This window comes from Phyllosticta capitalensis (assembly GCF_038381095.1).
Source record: "Phyllosticta capitalensis strain CBS 128856 chromosome Unknown BKA78scaffold_8, whole genome shotgun sequence".
NCBI classification, from domain to species: domain Eukaryota; kingdom Fungi; phylum Ascomycota; class Dothideomycetes; order Botryosphaeriales; family Phyllostictaceae; genus Phyllosticta; species Phyllosticta capitalensis.
Window position 1 is genome coordinate 1151089 of NW_027117446.1, and position 19220 is coordinate 1170308.

General features: G+C 54.0%; 8 protein-coding genes and 2 non-coding genes across 10 annotated transcripts; 6 read left to right on the forward strand and 4 right to left on the reverse strand.

Annotated features, from left to right (window-relative positions):
• Positions 1 to 113: 113 nt before the first annotated feature.
• Positions 114 to 682, reverse strand: BKA78DRAFT_320473 (uncharacterized protein; the record flags this gene model as incomplete). Its single annotated transcript, XM_066888954.1, has 2 exons — positions 456 to 682; positions 114 to 388 (listed from the first exon to the last, which is right to left on the reverse strand). The coding sequence occupies exons 1-2, from the start codon at positions 532 to 534 to the stop codon at positions 117 to 119; spliced, it is 351 nt and encodes a 116-aa protein (XP_066741967.1). The 5' UTR covers positions 535 to 682.
• BKA78DRAFT_t140 lies at positions 541 to 641 on the forward strand. The gene has a single exon. It is a non-coding gene; the product is annotated as a tRNA-Phe (tRNA).
• Positions 683 to 1368: 686 nt separating the features above from the next.
• BKA78DRAFT_332671 (P-loop containing nucleoside triphosphate hydrolase protein) lies at positions 1369 to 3710 on the forward strand (the record flags this gene model as incomplete). Its single annotated transcript, XM_066890004.1, has 6 exons — positions 1369 to 1725; positions 1797 to 2251; positions 2354 to 2402; positions 2452 to 3236; positions 3294 to 3372; positions 3414 to 3710. 6 exons carry the CDS (start codon positions 1369 to 1371, stop codon positions 3708 to 3710), a joined length of 2022 nt encoding a protein of 673 aa, XP_066741968.1.
• Positions 3711 to 4793: 1083 nt separating this feature from the next.
• On the reverse strand, positions 4794 to 6410 carry BKA78DRAFT_354935 (ubiquitin 3 binding protein But2 C-terminal domain-containing protein; the record flags this gene model as incomplete). Its single annotated transcript, XM_066891813.1, has 1 exon — positions 4794 to 6410. One exon carries the CDS (start codon positions 6408 to 6410, stop codon positions 4794 to 4796), a length of 1617 nt encoding a protein of 538 aa, XP_066741969.1.
• Positions 6411 to 8404: 1994 nt separating this feature from the next.
• Positions 8405 to 8486, reverse strand: BKA78DRAFT_t142. The gene has a single exon. It is a non-coding gene; the product is annotated as a tRNA-Cys (tRNA).
• A 113-nt stretch (positions 8487 to 8599) lies between these two features.
• BKA78DRAFT_381669 (beta-lactamase/transpeptidase-like protein) lies at positions 8600 to 10860 on the reverse strand. Its single transcript, XM_066893016.1, has 5 exons — positions 10480 to 10860; positions 9912 to 10392; positions 9837 to 9866; positions 8811 to 9789; positions 8600 to 8764 (listed from the first exon to the last, which is right to left on the reverse strand). Exons 1-5 carry the CDS (start codon positions 10705 to 10707, stop codon positions 8653 to 8655), a joined length of 1830 nt encoding a protein of 609 aa, XP_066741970.1. The 5' UTR covers positions 10708 to 10860; the 3' UTR covers positions 8600 to 8652.
• A 685-nt stretch (positions 10861 to 11545) lies between these two features.
• On the forward strand, positions 11546 to 13582 carry BKA78DRAFT_320476 (sterol C-22 desaturase). Its single transcript, XM_066888955.1, has 4 exons — positions 11546 to 11974; positions 12026 to 12176; positions 12226 to 13184; positions 13232 to 13582. The coding sequence occupies exons 1-4, from the start codon at positions 11806 to 11808 to the stop codon at positions 13564 to 13566; spliced, it is 1614 nt and encodes a 537-aa protein (XP_066741971.1). The 5' UTR covers positions 11546 to 11805; the 3' UTR covers positions 13567 to 13582.
• A 1139-nt stretch (positions 13583 to 14721) lies between these two features.
• BKA78DRAFT_176518 (uncharacterized protein) lies at positions 14722 to 15549 on the forward strand. Its single transcript, XM_066883340.1, has 3 exons — positions 14722 to 14747; positions 14805 to 15438; positions 15487 to 15549. The coding sequence occupies exon 2, from the start codon at positions 14881 to 14883 to the stop codon at positions 15406 to 15408; it is 528 nt and encodes a 175-aa protein (XP_066741972.1). The 5' UTR covers positions 14722 to 14747; positions 14805 to 14880; the 3' UTR covers positions 15409 to 15438; positions 15487 to 15549.
• Positions 15550 to 16395: 846 nt separating this feature from the next.
• On the forward strand, positions 16396 to 17185 carry BKA78DRAFT_176474 (uncharacterized protein). Its single transcript, XM_066883339.1, has one exon. The coding sequence runs from the start codon at positions 16493 to 16495 to the stop codon at positions 17054 to 17056; it is 564 nt and encodes a 187-aa protein (XP_066741973.1). The 5' UTR covers positions 16396 to 16492; the 3' UTR covers positions 17057 to 17185.
• A 334-nt stretch (positions 17186 to 17519) lies between these two features.
• BKA78DRAFT_297759 (uncharacterized protein) lies at positions 17520 to 18712 on the forward strand (the record flags this gene model as incomplete). The annotated part of the gene is made up of 3 exons (XM_066886814.1): positions 17520 to 17994; positions 18051 to 18137; positions 18186 to 18712. The coding sequence occupies 3 exons, from the start codon at positions 17520 to 17522 to the stop codon at positions 18710 to 18712; spliced, it is 1089 nt and encodes a 362-aa protein (XP_066741974.1).
• Between the last annotated feature and the right edge of the window lie 508 nt (positions 18713 to 19220).

A 19220-nucleotide genomic window follows, 5' to 3' on the forward strand; every position in this document is an offset into this window, starting at 1 on the left:
CGCACCATCCTCCAGCTTGCGCGCCCAAGCCCAAATTTCTCTACCGGAAGGATCTCCGTCGCCAACGCGCGCAAGTTGCTCGAGGACTCCCGCAGGATTCGTCAATAGTGACACGTTCATGCAGAGAAAGCAAGGAGGTGCGGGACGCTGATCTCGTCGTACAAATGAGCTTGTGCTTCGTCAACGGCATGCTGTCGATCAGGTCGAGGCCGGGCACCGAGTTGCAGGGTCTGCAGGGTCAGTTTCATGACTCGCTCGAGGTGTGACAGCGTGCGTTTGGCTGGGTCCCACTTGGTGTTGTGGTGGTTTGGCGGGTTCTTGCTTTGTGGGACTGATGGCTCTTGCCCTTCCTTCTTTCGCCAGCCACATTGCTTCATGACCTTCTCGTCTTTGATCAGTCAATCCTGTGCTCCTCAGGCAGTGTTCAAGATTCGTCTGCAAGATTTGCAACGCACAATGAGTGGGAGTTGAGTAGTGGAAGGGATGAGCGAGAGAATTGCACATCATAATAATTGCAATCAAGGACGTTTTCATGAACTTGCAGCTTTAGCTCACTTGGGAGAGCGCCAGACTGAAGTCCACTTCAGCCTAAGCACCTGTGCGGTATCTGGAGGTACTGTGTTCGATCCACAGAAGCTGCATCTTCTTTTGCCTTTTTGCCCTCTTGCACAGCATGAACGTGCTGCATCCGGTGTGGTTGAATTTTTGCTTGTGGAGTGGAGCTTTTTTGTGGCCGAGCTTGGCCGGGGTGAGCTTGGACCCTTTCGCTAGTGCGCATCCCTGGACCGAGGCACATGTGGGGCGAGGGACTACAACACTACTTCATGGAGATCTTGGGCAAGCACTTAGTGTACACACTCCTTTTACCTGCTGCTCTACTGTTTTGTACGCGCCTCATAAAATATGCTGTCTTGATCATCTAGTATGCCCTAGAAAGGGCCGCTCTAGCTGGTTAACATGATGAAGCTGATCTTCCTACTGCAGCCCAATGAGACACAGGCTATCACTCAACAACAGATGCGCTTTCGCGACGAGCTCTTTCAAAGCTACCACAATCAATGGGAGAGAATAGCCTTCTTTCAGAGATTTATGGGGTTTGGATATGATCGATGCACACACCCGTAGAATATGCAAGATCGTTTGCGTGCCTGCCGCCTGACGACAGCAGAGGAGGCAGGTGCGAGTAGGCGATGCCGCCGCGCGACTTCCAAACAACACCCGCACCTTCCTCATGATCTGTCCGCGCGGGCTCCTTCCTCATCGTTGCTGAGCAGCACCCACAAAAAACCTCTGCACCCTCCAGAATCCAAAACTCAACACCTCCCTCCCACTCCACATTCGCTGGCCTGCATCAACCACTTCACCACCATGGCCAAGCCAAGCTCTCTGGCCGGCAAGGCCATGCTGGAAAAGATCGACAAGCTCTTCCAATGCAACATTGGAAGTTATATTGATCTTCCGCAGATCGTGGTCGTCGGCGATCAGTCGAGCGGCAAGAGCTCCGTCCTTGAAAGCCTCACTGACCTACCTTTTCCCAAAGACAGCGGCCTCTGCACCCGTTTCGCTACCCAGATCACGTTCCGCCGCAACGCCACGGAAGGTATCTCAATTGAGATCATTCCTGGAAAAGACGCCAACGGTGATCATGCCAGGAAATTGCGGGCCTGGTCGAAGAAGGGCCTTCCAACTCTCGACCAAGCTACGTTCGCGACTGTCATGCATGAGGTATGCCCAGATCATCCCATCGCTTCACCTGCGAAGCCTTTACAAGAGTTTCAAGACTAACTTTCCATCAGGTCCACGAGGTAATGGGCCTTGCAAGCACAACCGATGGGGAGTCCGCCTCCTCAAGCATCTTCACCAACGATGTCCTGAGTATCCACGTCAGCGGCCCTACACAAGACCACCTCAGTGTCATCGATGTTCCAGGTATTTTCAAGAACCCACAGCCGCCGGTTACGGAATCGGATATGCGCCTTGTGGAGAACATGGTCATGGGCTACATGAAGAATCCGCGTTCTGTCCTTTTGACTGTCATTCCCGCGAATGTCGATATCGCGACGCAGTCGATCCTGCAATCTGCAAAGAGCGTCGATCCTGATGGACAGCGCACGCTGGGTGTCCTGACGAAGCCAGACTTGGTGGACAAAGGAGCAGAGTTTTCCGTCATCGCTCTGATTGAAGGCCACAAGCAAAGTCTCAAACTTGGTTGGTCCATCCTCAAGAATCCTGGCCAGGCACAGGCGAACGAGTCCGCCGAGAATCGCAAGAAGCTAGAGAACGAATTCTTTATCACCCAAGCACCTTGAAACACGTTGCCTAAGGCCAAGGTCGGCGTCGAGTCTCTTCGCAGTCGCCTCCAGAACATCCTCTTTACCCACATCCGCAGGGAGTTTCCAAAGGTCAGTCATTTTGAAAGGATGAAGTGCGTGCACTGACGCGGTATCGAAGGTGAAATCAGAGATCAACAAGCGTCTGGCGGAGAAACAGGCCGAGATATCGAACTTGGGACCAAGCAGAACTACCGCCAGCGAGCAGCGCGCTTGCATGATCGCCATCGGAACCAAATTTCAGAACATAGCCAGCGCGGCTGTGAGCGCAAACTACTCAGGCGACAACGTCTTCAACGACCATCCGGAGTTGAAGATTGCCACTTGGGTTCGCAACCATAATGATGCTTTCTCGAAGAACTTTGAAGCGCGTGGTCATAAGTTCCAATTTAGGACTGGTCACGAAGAGACCGAGGCCAAGGACAACCATGACGAGGAGCACGGTAAAGAGAAGAAGCAGGCGAAGCCCCTCAAGCCGCGCTCGATTGACACGCCTCTGGATTTGGAGGACTTCCTTCAGGGCTACGAGCCTCTTCAAGAACCAAAGCGGTCTGGCATCTCCGAGTGGATCACTGAGATCTACACCAACTCGCGTGGATTTGAGCTCGGCACCTTCAATGCATCTCTTCTATCAACCCTGATGCAATCTCAGACTGAGAACTGGGAAGCCCTGTCCCTTGGCTACATCAGCGATATCATCGCCCTTACCCACACGTTTGTGGATACGTTGTTGAAGGTTGTCTGTCCTGATGAGCAGCTTCGCAGCAGCATCAAGATCGTCCTGATGGACAACTTGCTGGCTCGCTACAAGATGGCCCTGGGCCAGGTCGAATTCATCCTGAAGGTCGAGCGCTTCGGTGACCCCCTTACCGTCAACAAGTACTTCAACTCCACTATGGAGACGATGTAAGTCCAGGCTTGATGCATGCATTTTCCATGACGCTGCTGACAAAGAACTTCCAGCCGCCAGGAGAGGATCAAGAAAGAGCTCACCGACAAGTCCTTCAACGTCCGTACCGACGGTGCCGATCATGACCGTCAGGTCGTCGGGCTGGACTCGTCGGGCTGGACCAGATCATCCAGGCTCGCTCCATGACGAACACAGAGCACGTTGTCCAGGAGCTGCATGATATTCTCAGCTCCTACTACAAGGTCGCAAGCAAGCGCGTCGTCGACATCATCTGCATGCAAGCTGCCTCTTTCCACCTGGTTTCTGGCCCGGACACCCCGCTCACGCTGTTCTCCCCGACCTGGGTTGGTGAGCTCACTGACGAGCAGTTGGAGGAGATTGCTGGCGAGGATCCGACCACCAAGTCCAGGCGCGAGCAGCTCCAGAAGGAGTGCGAGGATTTGGAGAAGGGCAAGAAGATTCTCTTCTGATCTGAGATTGACATGGTAGTTTAGTGCTCTTACGCCTTCGTTTTGGGTGCTGGTAGAACTACTTGTTGGATCTAGGGACCAAGGCGTACGTACTAGCTCGCAAGCAGTAGATACAATGGAACTCTAGGTCTTTCATATCAATCTCCTTTCAGTGACTCCAGAATGCTACCTGTTTGTAAGCGTTTTGACAGAGAAAATCGCCATGGATCTTTTGGCATTTTCCTCTAAGTCGTATTGAAAGCGATCATACGAATGATCCCTAGGTATCTGCCACCTATTCGACATAGAGAAGAAAGTTGAAAAGATCGTGGCGTTTTTCTCTCAGTCAAAATCCAACGGGAGCTTACGAATGCTCTCTACACGCCGGCAACTCTGACATGGAGAAAAAGCTTGAAGATCCATTGCGTTTTTCTCCGTATCAACAAGCAAAGATGACGGAGACTCCTATCCGTTGTGTGTGTGTGCGACAAAGCAAAAAAAAGCCATGGGCTTCGGCTTCTTTCTTTCTCTATGCTACAATGCGAACATACGAACGCTCCTTGTACGCCCATACCTTTCCTTGGAGAAACGATCCCTCATCCTCGCTGAACGTCGTTCTGTACATACAGCCACGCGGGGGATGTTGAGAAGAGATGGCCAAGGCAAGATTTGCGAACAGGGATTGATCAAAACACTTTGCACGCCGAAGACTTGGCGGTTCGAGCGCGCAAAAGGATAGCTAGGGATTCTTCGAGCACCCCGCACCGCGTTGGAGTTGGCGTTTCTTTCGTTCGCAACCCACTACCGAGCTTGTGACGCATCGAGCGAAGCAATTTGTGTGCAAGACTAGAATTATCCACACCTTGACCTATGTACGTGCTAATGGTGTTGTACAATAATACAGTTCGCTAACTAAGAGAGTCATTAAGAGCAATAAATGCAGCATCGACCAAAGACGCCTGGCAGCGACGTCTACCAGACACTCGTCGCCATCAGCTCGCTCTCCGCGCCTTGATTCGTTCAATATTCAGTCAGTCATTACAACCTCCTCTTGTTCACCCATCCATCCCTTCCAATAAATCTCCACCATCCTCCGCCTTGCATCTAGCATCTCCTCACAAACAAGCCAATGGGGCTAGGATTCCAGTCCTGGAAGTAGTTCAGCTCCAGCCCGCCCTTGCTGCACGCCTTGACGCCAAACGTCTGGCCAGCCTTGCACGTGCCGCTGGCCAGGACGTAGCCATTGCCGGGGCGGACGGGCCACGAGCCGTACACGCTCTGGACAGCGGGGACCGTGTCCCACGAGGTGCTCTGGTCGACGGGAGCGGTCAGGGCGCTGAACTCGACGCTGTCGTCGTCGCCGGCCGAGAACTCAAACGCCGACGTCTCGAGCTCCTCTTGGTGCGGGAAGAGGAATTCCAGCGTGCAGGTCGAGCCCGTGTAGTTGGTGGGGATGTCGAAGTTGTAGGTCGTGCAGGTCGAGGAGTCGAGAGTGCCGTTGTACTGCGTGCCGTAGGCAGTCGAGGGCGTGCTGCTGTTGATGGGCACGATCAGGTGCGGGTACTGGTAGTCTCCGGCGAGGTTGGTGGGGCAGGCACCGGCGGGTGTGGCCGCCGGGGTGGCGTAAGGGCTGCTAGCGTAAGGGGTACCTGCATAGGGGGTGCCGACGGAGGGAGTGCCAGCGTAGGGGGTTCCAGCATACGGGGTTCCAGGGGTGTTGGGAACGACAGGAGTAGGGGCGCTACCACCGCCAGCGCTGGATTCCACAGATGGGACGGGCGTCACAGGGGTAGCGGGGCCGCTAGGCTGCGAGGCAGCAGGTGCGGGAGAAGTGAAGACGCCGGGAGAGGGCTGAGGCGTGTCGTAGGGGTATGGGGGCGAAGCCGCAGGGATGGAGCTTTGAGGTACTCCACCGCCAGGGGTCGAGTAAGCCGAGGGGGTGTATGCAGGAGTTGCCTCAGTCTGCTGAGGGGGCGGCGTTTCCTGGGCGGGCTGTGTGTTTTCGACGGACGATCCAGCCTGGCTTTGTCCTTGCCAGCTGGGAGAGGGACTTGCGCCGGCCGTGGACTCGGGGCATTCGGTCGTGTAGGAAGTGACAGGAACAGTGTAGGTCTGCTCGCCAGGGGCGCTTTCTGCAGGAGCGCTGTAGGCGGGCGAGGTGCCTGCTGGCGCAGAGTAGGCAGGAGTACCGTAGGGCGTCTGGTATGGGGTTCCAGGGACGGGTCCGCTTGCTACTGGGGTCGAAAAGGGAACCGAGCCAGAGGGAGTTCCTTGTCCTCCCGAAGACGAGGAGCATTGGCCGCTGGTGCTGAGCATTACTGGAACACACTTTTCTTGCCCTTGGACGGGACGGGTGTAGATGTTGTCTTGGTCGTCCGCCGCAGGGCATCCGTAAAACTGCGCTTTTCCGTTGAAAGTCAACGTGCCGTTGCTGCCAACTGAGAAGCCCGTCGTAGGAGCCTTGCCCTCGTCGCATTGGAATTGGCCAGAAGCATTCGTGACGATGCAGCCGCGGCCGTTGGAGTCGGTGATGCCACCATTGCTGAGGCAAAACGAGGTAGGCGAGTATCCTCCACCGATGCGGTTCTGGCCATCAGTGAGCTGGCCGACGGTGCCAGAAACGCCGCCCGATGCCGTCAGGTCGAAGCAGCACTGCGAGCGCTTGAGGGCCGCAGCGGAGGCACCCAGGGTAAAGGCGAGAGGCGCAAGGGCGTACTTCATATTACCAATATTAAGAAACAAGAGGTAAAGGAGTAAAAAGAGATGGTAAAGCGAGAGTCGGGTTTGACTGAGGCCCTTGGGTGGGAGATTCAGTGCAGCAGAACATGGCAACTTTTTAAGCCAACTTCCTGCCTGATGTTGGTAAATGTCGGTGGGAGGGCCAGCCAGGTTACTATGACGCAAACCCACAGTTCATCGTCACCGGTGTCCGCGCGTTGGGTCTGGATGAGTTGTCGGAGGCCGTTGCTCTTGGTGGTACGTACTGCCTGCCATCAGGATCCGTCTTGGCCTTGTTGACGCAACTGGGGCAGACATTTTTCAACAGGGCCAGTCGGGTTGGACGGGACTCGGACGGGAGCAGCAAAATAAGCCAGGCACGGCGAGGGTCGAGGTGTTGCACACGAGGCACATACAGATCGTCAGGCACGATTGCCCGGCTGGAGGCTTTGTGCTCCACACAATGACAGTTTTGTCAAAGTGATCGACAAGGCTGTAGCTCCCCCAAATCCCACAGGCGGGGGCGGTGCTGTTTCCAGGACATGATCCCACAGATCCCCGGCCGTCTCTGTGGAACTTGCCCGCCATGCTGTCTTCAGAGCTGAAACAAAACTCCCAAGCAGCCCTGGCAGCAACCATTTGTGGTGTTTTCTTTTGCAATGCTTGTCCATTCAACTTTTGCGCCATTTTGTCGGTTCAGGCTGTCGTGATAAAAAGTGGCTCGCTCTGCGTGCGGGCCCAGATTTGACGTCATTGGCCTCATGTCACGTGCCGTCAACACTGCCCGTGGTCGTCATCCCCTAGGCGTCGGCTTGGAAATTATCTCGACCGCCTTGCGCAAACACGCCATTCGCGGAATCTTCGGATCTCTTTGCTGACGCGTTTCCTGAAATAGTTGCCGTCGGAGTGGCGAGAGGATGAGAGCTGGAGACACTGCTTGTCATTGACTTCTAAAGTCGGCAGTCGACTGCTTCGTGACCGCATTATGATCGGAGAAAGATGTGCCAAGAGGGCTTTTGTAATTTAGTTGCAAGAAATCGATGACAGAAAGTCAGACCGGGTTCTCAGGCTGGAAGACGAAGGAACCCGACCGCGACTTCCACACCAAAAGAATCGGGGCGCATGAGCTGAAGTTCGGCGGCCGCAACGGGCAGGAACGAGAAGGCCAACGGTCTAGGTAAGAGCCTGACAGTAAAGTGGGCGACAAAAGAACAGTCAATTCAAGGTTTCCTGTTGGCTAAGTCAGTTTTCAGGGAGACAAGGAGCATTCAAGCTCCCGAATACCAGATAGTAGCGTGTGTTCACTCTCTTGAGAAGAAGCTACAAGGAGCTGTGGAGCATTCGACTGCTTGGTCACGCTTTGACTTGGAAAGCAAGTCTTGGGTGACATTTTCTTTCGTCACTGCGCTGTGGAGCAGGAGCCAAGTTAGTCATCCTCAGATCAACCTGCGAATCCTTTGCAACTCACCATTCGCCTCCCAACGTCCACACTTGACATACCCACCCATGCTCCTTCCATCTCCCAGCCTCCGTATAATCTCATCCTCTTTCTCGCCATCCGGCCCAAATTTCCGAGAGAAAGCAACCGGCCACAGCCTCGGATTTTGGCTCTTTGGTCACGGCGAGACTCAAGTTTCCTGTATTCCACGACGTCCTGACGCTCTTCGAATTTGTTGTGCTCTTTTCCACCAAGAAATTGCGATACCTTGCGCTTGATGCACTCATTCAACTCTCCTCAGAGCAAACGTATCCAACGGTCTGCAGGTCAGCATTTTGACTTTCCAAACAAAGAATTTCGAAGCTGGCCGGTACTTCACAACACAGCCAGCATGAGCGAATCGAAAGAGAAGGCATTCATCCAGACAAGGGTTGCGGAGGTTGTCGCTCCACGCCAGTTATCGCCAACCACGGCATCAACCACACGGGCCATGCTTCGCTACCACTCTTCCAAACACCAACCCGGAGCAAAAAGGAACCTGCAAAAAGCTTACAGTCATTAGGTCGGCCAGGACTCGAACCTGAGAATTACCGCGGGAGCGACTGTAGCCGCGGCACATGTTACCACTACACCACCAACCCGTTTCGCGTCGTTTGGCTGCTGTATGGTGGATACCTGCGATTTGCCTATAAATAAGTAACGCAACTAAGTTGTCATCACCAACACCGATTCGTCTTTCGAAGTCGAAATGATTGTTGACAAGGGACAGTCGGCTGTCTTCCACAAACTCAGTACAGTCTAGCGTTATTACTTCTTTCGCACCAGCACTCCGTCCAACGGCGGATAGTGCAACTCGATGCCGGCATCGCCATCGACGAAGAAAAACTTGTCTGGCGGCCATCCATTTGGATCCGTGTACCTACGATAGGTCAGCACCTTGTAATTACCAGTTGCTCGCGACATACCCATCGAAATCTTGCCAGTCGCACTTCTCCCCCGCAATGGACATGCGCATCACCTGGCCTCTCGCCTCGCCTTTCGGATCCAAGACTGCTTCGCTTGGATTGAGGGTTACGCCGTCGGGTGTGCTGAAGAATCTTTCCTGGCTGTCGGCAGTCCATGCCAGCTGGTCGACTCTTTCCAGCGCGGACGCGTTGTTGACAACTAGCTCGCGCAAGAACAGAGTATCGTCTTGTACTTCGACCTTGGCGTTTGCGGTGCCAGGGGTGTTTGGCGCCACGACGTAGTCGCCGGCATACTTTTCCTTGAGCTTTTCCGAGTACGCTTTGCGAAACGCTGGGATGAGAATGTTGTGTACGTCGCTCAGTACGTTGTCTGGGCGCAGGCGCTTGTAGCCTTTCTTGGGACGGGAACCTTCGGCCGTGAGGACGACGACGCCATAGCCCAGATTCGGCTGCACATCTATCCGGGCGTGGTAGCCGCCTCCATCACCGCTCTTGCCGTATGCGTTGTAGCTGGGGACATCGTCAGATGAGTGTTGTTCTGTTGGAAGAGCAGGTGCGCAGTAGGTGAGCAAATAGGGGGCTAACGTTGAGCTATTTTCATTCGGTTTGTAAACGTTGATTTCCCAGCCGAACCCGACTTGTTGTTTCCCATCAGGAAGAATCAATCGAGGCTGCAGGCTGTTTCGCCTTTGCGTCGGCGTAATGAGGTCGGGTTGTGGTTTCAACCAGACATTGTACATGTACTTGACAAGGTCGTTGGCGGAGCTCCATCCGCCGCCTGATGGATCGTAGCCGGGGCCGACCTGCAAGTCGGTCCAAGTCTCGCCGGCTGGAACACAAACGAGGCGACGGAGGTCATCAGGAATCGGACCAAAGAAGCTGTGCGTCATCTCGAGAGGTTTAAAAATGTCTTCTTTCACAATATCGTTCCAAAAGAGGTTCGAGGATGACAGACGGTTTCGATAGGCTGCAACCGCATCTGTATCTCATTAGCACTGGCACCTGAATATTAATCTTTTGGCTTACATCCAAGAATGCAGGTACCAGCATTTGAATCTTTCCAAGTTAGCAGCTGTGCGTCAAAAACAGAGGAATACTGACAAGCAACCCGCTGTCCAGGGGCAAACAGGAGCGGTTTCTCTTTGACAGATGCGATGACCTCGCTCGGGTCGGTGGAAGTCCACTCATTGCCAATCGTTTGCGCGTTGGCTTTGGATTGACCGGAGACAAAGTCGAAATTCGTTGCATAGCCTTCGCGGGGCAGACCAGAGCTATGAGTGCCCAACATCGACAACGTAATCTCACTTCCACCATTTTCCCAGTCTGTGGGAGCAAGGTCGAATTCTGGAAGTGCGTCTCGCGCTCGTGTGTCCAACGTCAAGACTGGTAAGGCATTTTGCAGACGGCTCTGGCGCTCAATGACAAGCGCAGAAAAGGCGGCCAAGTTCTTGGAGATGGAGACGATGCGAAAGATGGAGTCGCCATCTATCTGAGCCCCTTTGCCATCCTCAGGCTTCGACTCATTAAGCTTGAGAGGCCCCCTGTTGAACGTAAAAGCCGCCTCAGGGCTAGATGCATGGACCTGCGCAAGTCAGTATTCTGCATGAAGAATGCGGGACGGACCGCAGTGTCGCAAGTAGGTCGGGGATACTGGTCTAGTGGTACGTACCAAAGCGAAAGCAAGACCGTCGTATGACTCTTGAGTGAAGAGGCCGGTCAAGTTCTTTTTGAGTTCGTCGAAAGCCCCTGTCACGATCGGATGCTTCAAAACCTCTTTGTCGTAAAGCAGGGAGGCAGGTACATCTGGAATACAAATAGCTGACGCTGCCAGGATTAGATAGAGGGGAACGAGCGAGGCCAAGATCCAAGCTTGCGGAAATGCACGCCAACGCGCCATGTCGAAGCACTGAGTGGGAGAACGAGAGGAATCATGAAGACGACACGGAGACGGACTTGAAGAGGTTTTGACAGCAGACGACGACACTTCATCACGCGGGAAATATTGCACCAAGACCCGGCAGAGCCGTCAGGGATCCAAGAGTTATAGTCCATAACTGTAAGCTAAGCTTAAAAGCTTGAATTTGAGTCTTCGGCAGTGCGCAACAGGGCTGTTGTGGACACCAGTAGACATGTTTCTTGACAAGACTGAAGATGACAAGACCACATGGCAGATTCGAGAATCTGACGGCGACATGACATTTTGACAGGCGTGAATGTCGAGCAACGGGCCAGCAGCTGACGTTCGACGTTGCTCTGGGCAAGCCTTAGCGAAAACCTTAATTTGAGTGATGACTGCCGCCCGTCATCATTGGGCACGAAGCAGCGTGGCGGACGGGAGAGTAGCGCGCATAGCCACAGGTGTCGTAGTTGTGGCGGAAGGATGAGGGTGATGCGCTGGACGTTGGAAGGGAAACGATGGACGAGAAGATGCGGGGAGCGGGACGGGAGGCAAGGGCAGACCTGGAGGGCGGAGAGCACGTGATGCGACCAGGAATGAAATTCCCAAGTGTGACGTCGAGAAACCAAGACAGACAAAATACAATGGAATCACCGAACTAGAACAACAATAATCTGGTGATGCTGGGACCACGGCAGACTCTTGTAGGCCCATCTCAATCTTAGATTGGATGGCGTGCGGCCCGCCCTTTGCAGGCACCGCGTCGCTACCATTCGCTGCTCCGTCCGAGCATACGCCGCCAGTGGAATCCTCCGCACCACCTCCCGGCACACCTCACAAGGCACAGCTACCCCAAGGACAAGCGCCCGTCTGCTTCTCCTCTCCACCTCCTCCTCCCTCCCTCCGTCTTTTCCCCTCTCCATCTCCCCCCTTTTTGTCGCCAATTTTCTCTCCTTGGATCTGGCTCTACTTGCCAGCACGCGCGGCCACCGACACCGCTGCTGAGGCCTCCTAAACCTCCCGCCGCCGATAACAAATTTCCCGGCGCGCCAAACCTCTCTCGCTGACGTCCTGATCGCGACCGACCACGACTTCACCATGGCTGCCGCCAATGCCTCTTTTGCGTCGCCCTCTGCCGACGCCCATGTCATTCCTGCCCTCACTTCGGCCTCGGCCGTCACCAACATTGTTGGGCGCATGCTCCAGGGCATGAGCGTCTGGTCCGTCCTTGTGACTCTGCTCGCCATCGCCGTCGTCTATGACCAAGGTTAGACTCGCCATCGCAAATATCATTGCTTCAATCGCTGACTCTTGGCAGTCAAGTACATTATGAACAAGGGTTCCATCGCTGGTCCTTCCTGGAAAGCGCCCTTTGTCGGACCCTTTCTCCAATCCGTCAACCCCAAGTTCGAAGAGTACTACGCAAAATGGCTGAGCGGCCCTCTGAGTTGTGTCTCGGTATTCCACAAGTACGCCCCCAAAACGCGACTGTTGACAAATTTTGCTGATCGCAATCAGGTTCGTCGTCATTGCCTCGACTCGCGACATGTCCCGCAAGGTCTTCAATTCCCCCACAATGGTCAAGCCGTGCGTCGTCGACATTGCGCACAAGCTTTTGCGCCCCGAAAACTGGGTCTTTCTCGACGGCAAAGCCCATGTTGAATACCGCAAGGGCTTGAACGGCCTCTTTACTCGCCAGGCGCTGGAAATCTACCTCCACGGACAGGAAGAAATCTACGAAAAATATCTGCACAAGGCCCTGGAGATCACCCGCCAAAACGATGGAAAGGCCGTGCCGTTTATGCACTACATGCGCGAGTTCATTACCGCCGTCTCTTTGCGCACCTTTGTCGGCCACTACATTCCGGACGAGGCAGTCGTGAAGATTGCGTACGACTACTACTACATCACCGAGGCTTTGGAATTGGTCAACTTCCCCTTCATCATCCCCTTCACCAACACCTGGTACGGAAAGAAGGCCGCAGATATGGTTCTGGACGAATTCGCCAAGGCCGCCGCCAAGAGCAAGGTCCGCATGGCCGCAGGCGGCGAGCCTGACTGCATTCTCGACTGCTGGGTCCGCTCCATGTACGAGTCCGAGGCCTACCAGCAGAAGCTGGCCAAGGGCGAGAACCCCGAGAAGCCTGCCCAGGTTATTCGCATGTTTACCGATCTTGAGATTTCCATGACCGTCTTCACCTTCCTGTTTGCTTCCCAGGATGCCACTTCGAGCGCCGCGACCTGGCTTTTCCAGATCATGGCCGACAGGCCCGACCACTTGGACAAGATTCGCGAGGAGCAGCTTCGCCTGCGCGGAGGCGACAAGAGCGTCCCCCTGAGCATGGAGCTGATGGACAAGATGGAGTACACTCGCGCCGTTGTCAAGGAGACCCTGCGTTACCGTCCCCCTGTCCTCATGGTTCCTTACCTCGCCAAGAAGGATTTCCCTATCTCTCCCGAGTACACTGTTCCCAAGGGTAAGCTCCTTTTTGATCTTTTTGATTCGTCTGCTAAAACGTAATAGGTTCCATGGTCATTCCGACCACGTACTTGGCCCTGCACGATGCGGAAGCTTACCCCAACCCAGACTCGTTTGAGCCCGAGCGCTGGATCACCGGCGACGCGGAGAAGCAGACCAAGAACTGGCTCGTGTTTGGCACCGGCCCCCACTACTGTCTGGGTCAAGTGTACGCGGTCAACAACCTGATGGCCATGGTTGGCAGATTCTCCATGGAGGTTGACTGGACTCACGACGTCACGCCGCTCTCTGAGGAGATCAAGGTGTTTGCTACCATTTTCCCCAAGGTAAGTTTGCTGCTTGAAATCGACTTTGAACACGTGCTTACAAAATCAGGATGACTGCCACCTGGCTTTCAAGAAGCGCGAAGCATGAATCAATACATAGAACAAAACTGACACGAACCATTTCAATTATTGGGCGCACCGAGTGCATGCATTCGCCGCCTCTGCCAAAAATTCACTAATACCATCCTGCTATCCTTCTCCTCTTTTCTCTCTGCCGCCATCATAGACGACATTAATACCCCTTCCCTGCCATGGTCGCAGGGCCAAGCAAAAAAACAACTACAAAGACGAGACGGCATTGGCACTGGCATTGGGATTGGTTTTGAAAGGCCCTGGCAACGGAGGAGCTGGGCGCGTGGAGTTGAACGCCCCGCCCAGAATCCCTTATACCTTTGTCTTTTCTCACCTTCGTGTTGTCTCGGTTAGGTTGACCAGCGCTTGTAATTATCAATGCCACGGATCCCCATGTGATTTTTCTCTGTTGCGTTTACTCTTTCGTCTTTTGTCGCCAGACGCAGCCTATACATACGTACATTTACCTCGCTTTCTACGCTGTTCGATGTTTTCGCGATACGAATAGAATCACATCCCTCTTTAACTCAATTCTTCTTCACCCGTCTTTGAATGCTCCTTGTGTCTCCCTTTTTCTTTTATTCAAAACAAACGTCTCACTTGATCCACAGCTCGAAACCACAGCAATACTACGCGACACACGCTGGATTATTGGATACTTGCGCAGCATCACGCCGCATCATTCAAAAATGACCTGACTTTTGTCGCAGCTCGGGAACCAGCAGCTCCGTCTTCCGTGCCTTGTGCGCACGCACCGGGCGCTCGTTGGAGGAAAAAAAGATAAAAGCGGGGCCAGGGTCCAGGGTCTGCCGTGCTCGGTGTCCCGCGTGTCGGTGTTTGGCTGCCCCAGGCCGGCGGTGAGGCTGCCCTTGCTCTGCGCGGGGGGCCTGACGAGAGGCGTGGTTGGTTGCCCTATGGTTGGGTAAATGCGTCAAAGAAGCTTGCTTTGACGGCGCAGACGGGTGCCGATGTGATGATGGAGTTGTTGTCGCTTTTCTTCTTCTTGTTGCGGTGAGGAACCTGAACCTTCGCATTTGATCTTGCGATTCGACCTAAATGGCAGTTCTGCTCACTGCGATCCTCCTTCCTTTTCTTTCTCAGGCCTCATTTTCCGCATCCGCCTCTGGCCTTGTCGGTCATTCGTCCGTCGTCCGCTGTCCGCTGTTCGCCTCACCTGTCTCCTTCCGTTCTTCGTCGACGACCTGACGGAATGACGGCAGTGTCTGTTAGTCGGTCTGCTTCGCAGCGAGGCCCGAGCCGCTAGTGCCGTTGCCGTCGCCGTCGCTGTCGTCATCGATGGCCTTTGAGGTTTCGCGGTTGGTTGGCCGATTTGTCGTATTCGCATGGCAGCCGGTTGGTTGGTTGGGTGGTAGGTCGTTCGTCGCTCCCTCCTTTTCGTCCTCCATCTCGAGAAAGAGCGGATGGACGTCTGGCAGTCGCTGTCCGTGTCTTTTCGTCCGCTTGGATCTTGCTTTCCGTAATCCGTACTCGCTTTCCTGCCTTAACCGCGCGCATCATCGTCGTATCTTTCTCCTCTACGTCTCTCCTCCAACCGAAAGCGACTTTTCTGCCTCCCCTTGCAGGCTCCCCTCCGATACCACCGCATTCATTCCATGTTCAAACGGCAGATCTATGCGCTGTCTTGGCAAGCAAATGCACCGCCACACCAGCGCGACATTTCATTGCAGAAGTGTCTCAGATGCCGTGCTGTCCTGTCTTGTCTTGCCTGAATCGTTGTTTCCACGTGCCTGCCTCATCAGGCAGGGTGGAACGAGGCTGTTCTGTGTTCGCCTCGGCCTCGGCCTCCGTCTTTGCTCGGTGTGACGGGACCGAGTGCTACCATTGGACCGATTTGTGGGCATGCGCTCCTCGAGGACGATGAAGTCGCTAAGTATCGTCTAGTCCGCGTTACAGGAGCATGAAGAGCCTCCGAAGGTGATTCTGGAGTTCGTCGGGTGTCCAACTGTTGTTTGGTGTGTCGTGTCGAGATTTTGCAGTGCTGACGAGGGGTTGCTAGGAGCTGAATGGTGGATTTTGTATTTCAGGGGCAAGAGGCTTTAGGTAGGCTCTTCCAAGCATGGCGCTGGCGAGCGAAAAAGACGATACTGTGGGCCAATTCCTCGTAGGCACCGCTCTCCGTCAGGACTGAGGGGTGAGTAAGTCCCCCTTTCCGTCCCTTGGCCGCCCTGCTCCTCTGCCACCACATCGTTCTCACCCCTGCACTTGAATACTCCCTGCGCGCGCTGCTTCATTTGGCAATCCAACTTGCCTCCCCTATCAGCACATCCGAATACGTCGCTCGACTGGACCTGGCCCACTTGTCCGCGCTCGCTTTGTAGCAGCTCGCCAAGATCTACCACATCGGCATGCCGAACATGGAGCTGTCCACTGCGGACTTTTCCATCTTTCCTCCGTCCTTTCCTTGGAGTGTCTGCTGGAATCAGAGACGCTTGTGGCTTTTTTGGCGTTGATTGCGAACATTGCCCATCCGGCTCGGCCTGGCTTCTAGCGTTGTTTGGCTCAGGTTGCGACGACTTTGGCGAAGCAAAGTCCAGACGACGGTAGGCGATAGACACGTTGGTTTGCCCATTCCGTGCCGGCTTTGGGATTCATGCTGCGGAAGGAAAACCATCCAACCACAGACATGCTCGAAGCGTTCAGGGCGTACGCCAGCTGCTGAAGTTGGGATATTGGCAGCCCGCTGGCGCGTCATTCAGTCGAGGAGTACACCGGAAGCAGCCGTCACGGTATCGTGGATGATGGCTTCGTGCGCGCATCGCCTTCATTGGCTTGGTTTCGTCGTCGTTCTTCGCATGAAAGCCACATTTTCCCCTTCGCTTCCCGGGATCTGCTGCTCTTGAATCTATGACTGCCGTTGTCTTTGCTGTCAGGGCTCTCAGCGGAGGACATGGCGTTGAACAGAGAGAGCTTTGCTGGACGGGTCGGGGCGTTTGATGCGTGTGTGCGAAGCCTCCTTGACTATCTGCTTTGCCACACGTCTGGTTCGAGTCGTAAGTGTCTTTCAGTAGTTCCTGTGCTGGCGTGGGGTTTGGCGGGTCGAGGCTGTGGTAGGTGCTCTCGTTGCGGTGCTGGCGCGATGGGATCGAAACACTTCAAGGAATCTCTACGTGGCGGTATTTTGGTCAGCAGTGACTCCAACATGGGCTTCGTCAGTTCATATGAGTACTTTGTGGTCGTTTCAAACGCGTTGGAGGAGCTTCTGTCCCGTTGGCATTGGAGTGATGTGCTGGTGCAATACAAAGCTCAAGGAATGCTCCGCATGCATTGCTGCCATGAACTTCAGATTCATGCGTGTGCTTATAAACATGATATAATCCTCATATTGGTGTTTCCTTGGCTTACATCCGTAGCTTTGCGTGGAATTTCACTAAGTGTGGCAGCATCCCGGGAAATTTCTTATCGCCATGCATATTTGGAGAGTGACACTTTTCAGCCAGAGCCTCTAGCCTGATCATCAAAGTCATATTCTGTATGTTCTCCTTGTCGTTTGACCGATCATAACCAATTTGCCTTTGTTTCCATGCATTGTGTATGCCTAACCTAGTAGTGAAACGACCTGCTCGGGATCAGAGTATTCTACCTTTGAGAAGTCAGTAGACTGCATTGGCATTATAGCTTTTTGAAATATGACTTACTGTTATTTTGCCTGTAGCTGTTCCTTGTATGAGGCGAAGATGTCTTTCACAGAGCTCAAAACCTAGGCGCTTATTTGCATCTTGCTGATTTGTTGTCTTGGACTTCAGGCAGAAGCGAGCGCGCGACCCTTGCAGTGTTTTGGAAGCCGCGGGCCGTTCCGAGCCACCCCACACGAACCCTAACCTGCCAGCGACCCAACCAGACATTGGAACACTCTGTGCTTTGGCGCGCCAACCCTACCATCTCTCTTTAACCATCGCGCGATTACAATCGCCGCCATGCGACTGGACAGCCTTCCCAGCTTGAACCAGATCCGCAATTGGAACTTGCCCAAGTTAGGATCGAAACTCACTGGAGATAGCGGTCGGATGTACATGATCTGCGACGGCCGAACCACGCCCTGGTACATGGGTTTGGCGAAGGATCTCGACCAAAAGAATTCCTTTACCGTATTTCAACCGGCCACGTGGGAAGGTATGGGCTCTGAAGCCCTGGAGATCAATTTCAAGCGTTTCGAAAACGGGGAGAGGGTCAGCAAGATCTTCAGGGACTCCAAGCACATCTGGCGCATCATCGATACCATTCAGCCAGCCTCAAAGTATGACCCACCACGGCAGATTTGCGGACCTTTTAGACTTCCTTTGAGCGATGCCCGTGTCGAGCGCTTGTTCACACGCAGGGAAGTCAAGTCAATCATGAAAGATATCCTTGTCGCGCTCCAGGAGATTGAAAGCAAAGGCTTTGTATACGCCGGTAGATTGGACCCGCCATACACGTCTGTTCAATTCGTTGCTAACCAAACTTTACAGATTTGAGTACTGAGGACATTCTATTAAGCAAAGACCAGCCACCGGAGCCGACTGAAGTCTTCGCCCAGCTTTGGGCCAAAGAGCAACGTAAGAAAACCCGAGCCATGCTATTTTGATGTGCCTGACATTCTGTAGTCTCACTACCCTTCTGCATGCATGAACTGGACGGGAACTTCAAGGAATCCTATCGTGCCCTGGAAATCTTCTTCGGCAAGCCTTGCAGCTTTCCCGCCCACATCTGGTCCTGGGGTATCATCCTCACTCATCTGCTTGAGTCACGCACTTCCTGGATGCGTAACGATTGGGAAGAGTTGTGGGTTGGTACCATGCTTGACAACTGGCGCAAGGGCTGGGAAGACTCACACTACGACGACTGGGGCTGTTGGCGCCATGATTTTCTATTGTTGGACCGCGAGATGGTAGGCGATTTTGGCATTAAGGATTGCGAGTACTTCGCGGACTGCGAATTGCCGGATCGAAAGCTGCTGCCTTTCAAAACGGGTGACTGGAAGGAGCATCTTCTCAACAAAGGCTTGAGGGACGATGACGTTTGCTTTCTTGACTGGGTCCTCGATCCAAATCCTGAGACACGTCCAACGTCAGAGCAGATCATGAAGAGTGGGTTCCTGGAATGGAACGAAGAGGATTCACTCCCTGCTTAATATGAGGCCTGTGGGCTGCGGTATCTAAGCTCATTTGCGGAATTTGGATGAGCTCTTGCGGCGACTGTCGCTCCGGAGTATGGCGGGGGCCGTCCGGTCAGACTGTGATGGACCATGTCACATATTTGGGGAGCTACCAGGGCCATCCCATCGAATCTTACCTCTGTCCGGTCGGCAGCATCGTGGGCTGCATGGATGCTTGTAATGACCTTGGCCGTGGACTGAACCTGGACGGTGTAGTGGTTTGTATTGTATCGGGTCGAAACACTTCAATGATTTCTTACGCAGCGGCAACTTTGGTTGGTATTGGCTCCCACTGTGACGAGGTGATAAGGTGAGGAGCTCTGTGCTTGTTTTCAAATGGACTTTCAAGGGGTTCTGTGGCGCTGACGTTGAAATGTTAAGCTGACACAATGGAGGACTACGAGTGCTTCTTGGCTTCTTCACGCGTGAGTAGCATTGCTTCGAATCAATTCAAAGAAGCTTCAGAATGTTTCGAAAAGCGGAA

What these genes read in the sequence shown, in the direction of transcription:
- BKA78DRAFT_320476 (XM_066888955.1), top strand. Translation starts at nt 11,806, where the DNA reads ATGGCTGCCGCCAATGCCTCTTTTGCGTCGCCCTCTGCCGACGCCCAT. An exon ending in CGCCGTCGTCTATGACCAAG is followed by an intron (nt 11,975 to 12,025) that starts GTTAGACTCGCC and finishes GACTCTTGGCAG; the next exon opens with TCAAGTACATTATGAACAAG. An exon ending in TGTGTCTCGGTATTCCACAA is followed by an intron (nt 12,177 to 12,225) that starts GTACGCCCCCAA and finishes GATCGCAATCAG; the next exon opens with GTTCGTCGTCATTGCCTCGA.
- BKA78DRAFT_176518 (XM_066883340.1), top strand. Translation starts at nt 14,881, where the DNA reads ATGGCCTTTGAGGTTTCGCGGTTGGTTGGCCGATTTGTCGTATTCGCA.
- BKA78DRAFT_176474 (XM_066883339.1), top strand. Translation starts at nt 16,493, where the DNA reads ATGGCGTTGAACAGAGAGAGCTTTGCTGGACGGGTCGGGGCGTTTGAT.
- BKA78DRAFT_381669 (XM_066893016.1), bottom strand. Translation starts at nt 10,707, where the DNA reads ATGGCGCGTTGGCGTGCATTTCCGCAAGCTTGGATCTTGGCCTCGCTC. An exon ending in CCCTGGACAGCGGGTTGCTT is followed by an intron (nt 9,867 to 9,911) that starts GTCAGTATTCCT and finishes TAACTTGGAAAG; the next exon opens with ATTCAAATGCTGGTACCTGC. An exon ending in GACTGGCAAGATTTCGATGG is followed by an intron (nt 8,765 to 8,810) that starts GTATGTCGCGAG and finishes GACCTATCGTAG; the next exon opens with GTACACGGATCCAAATGGAT.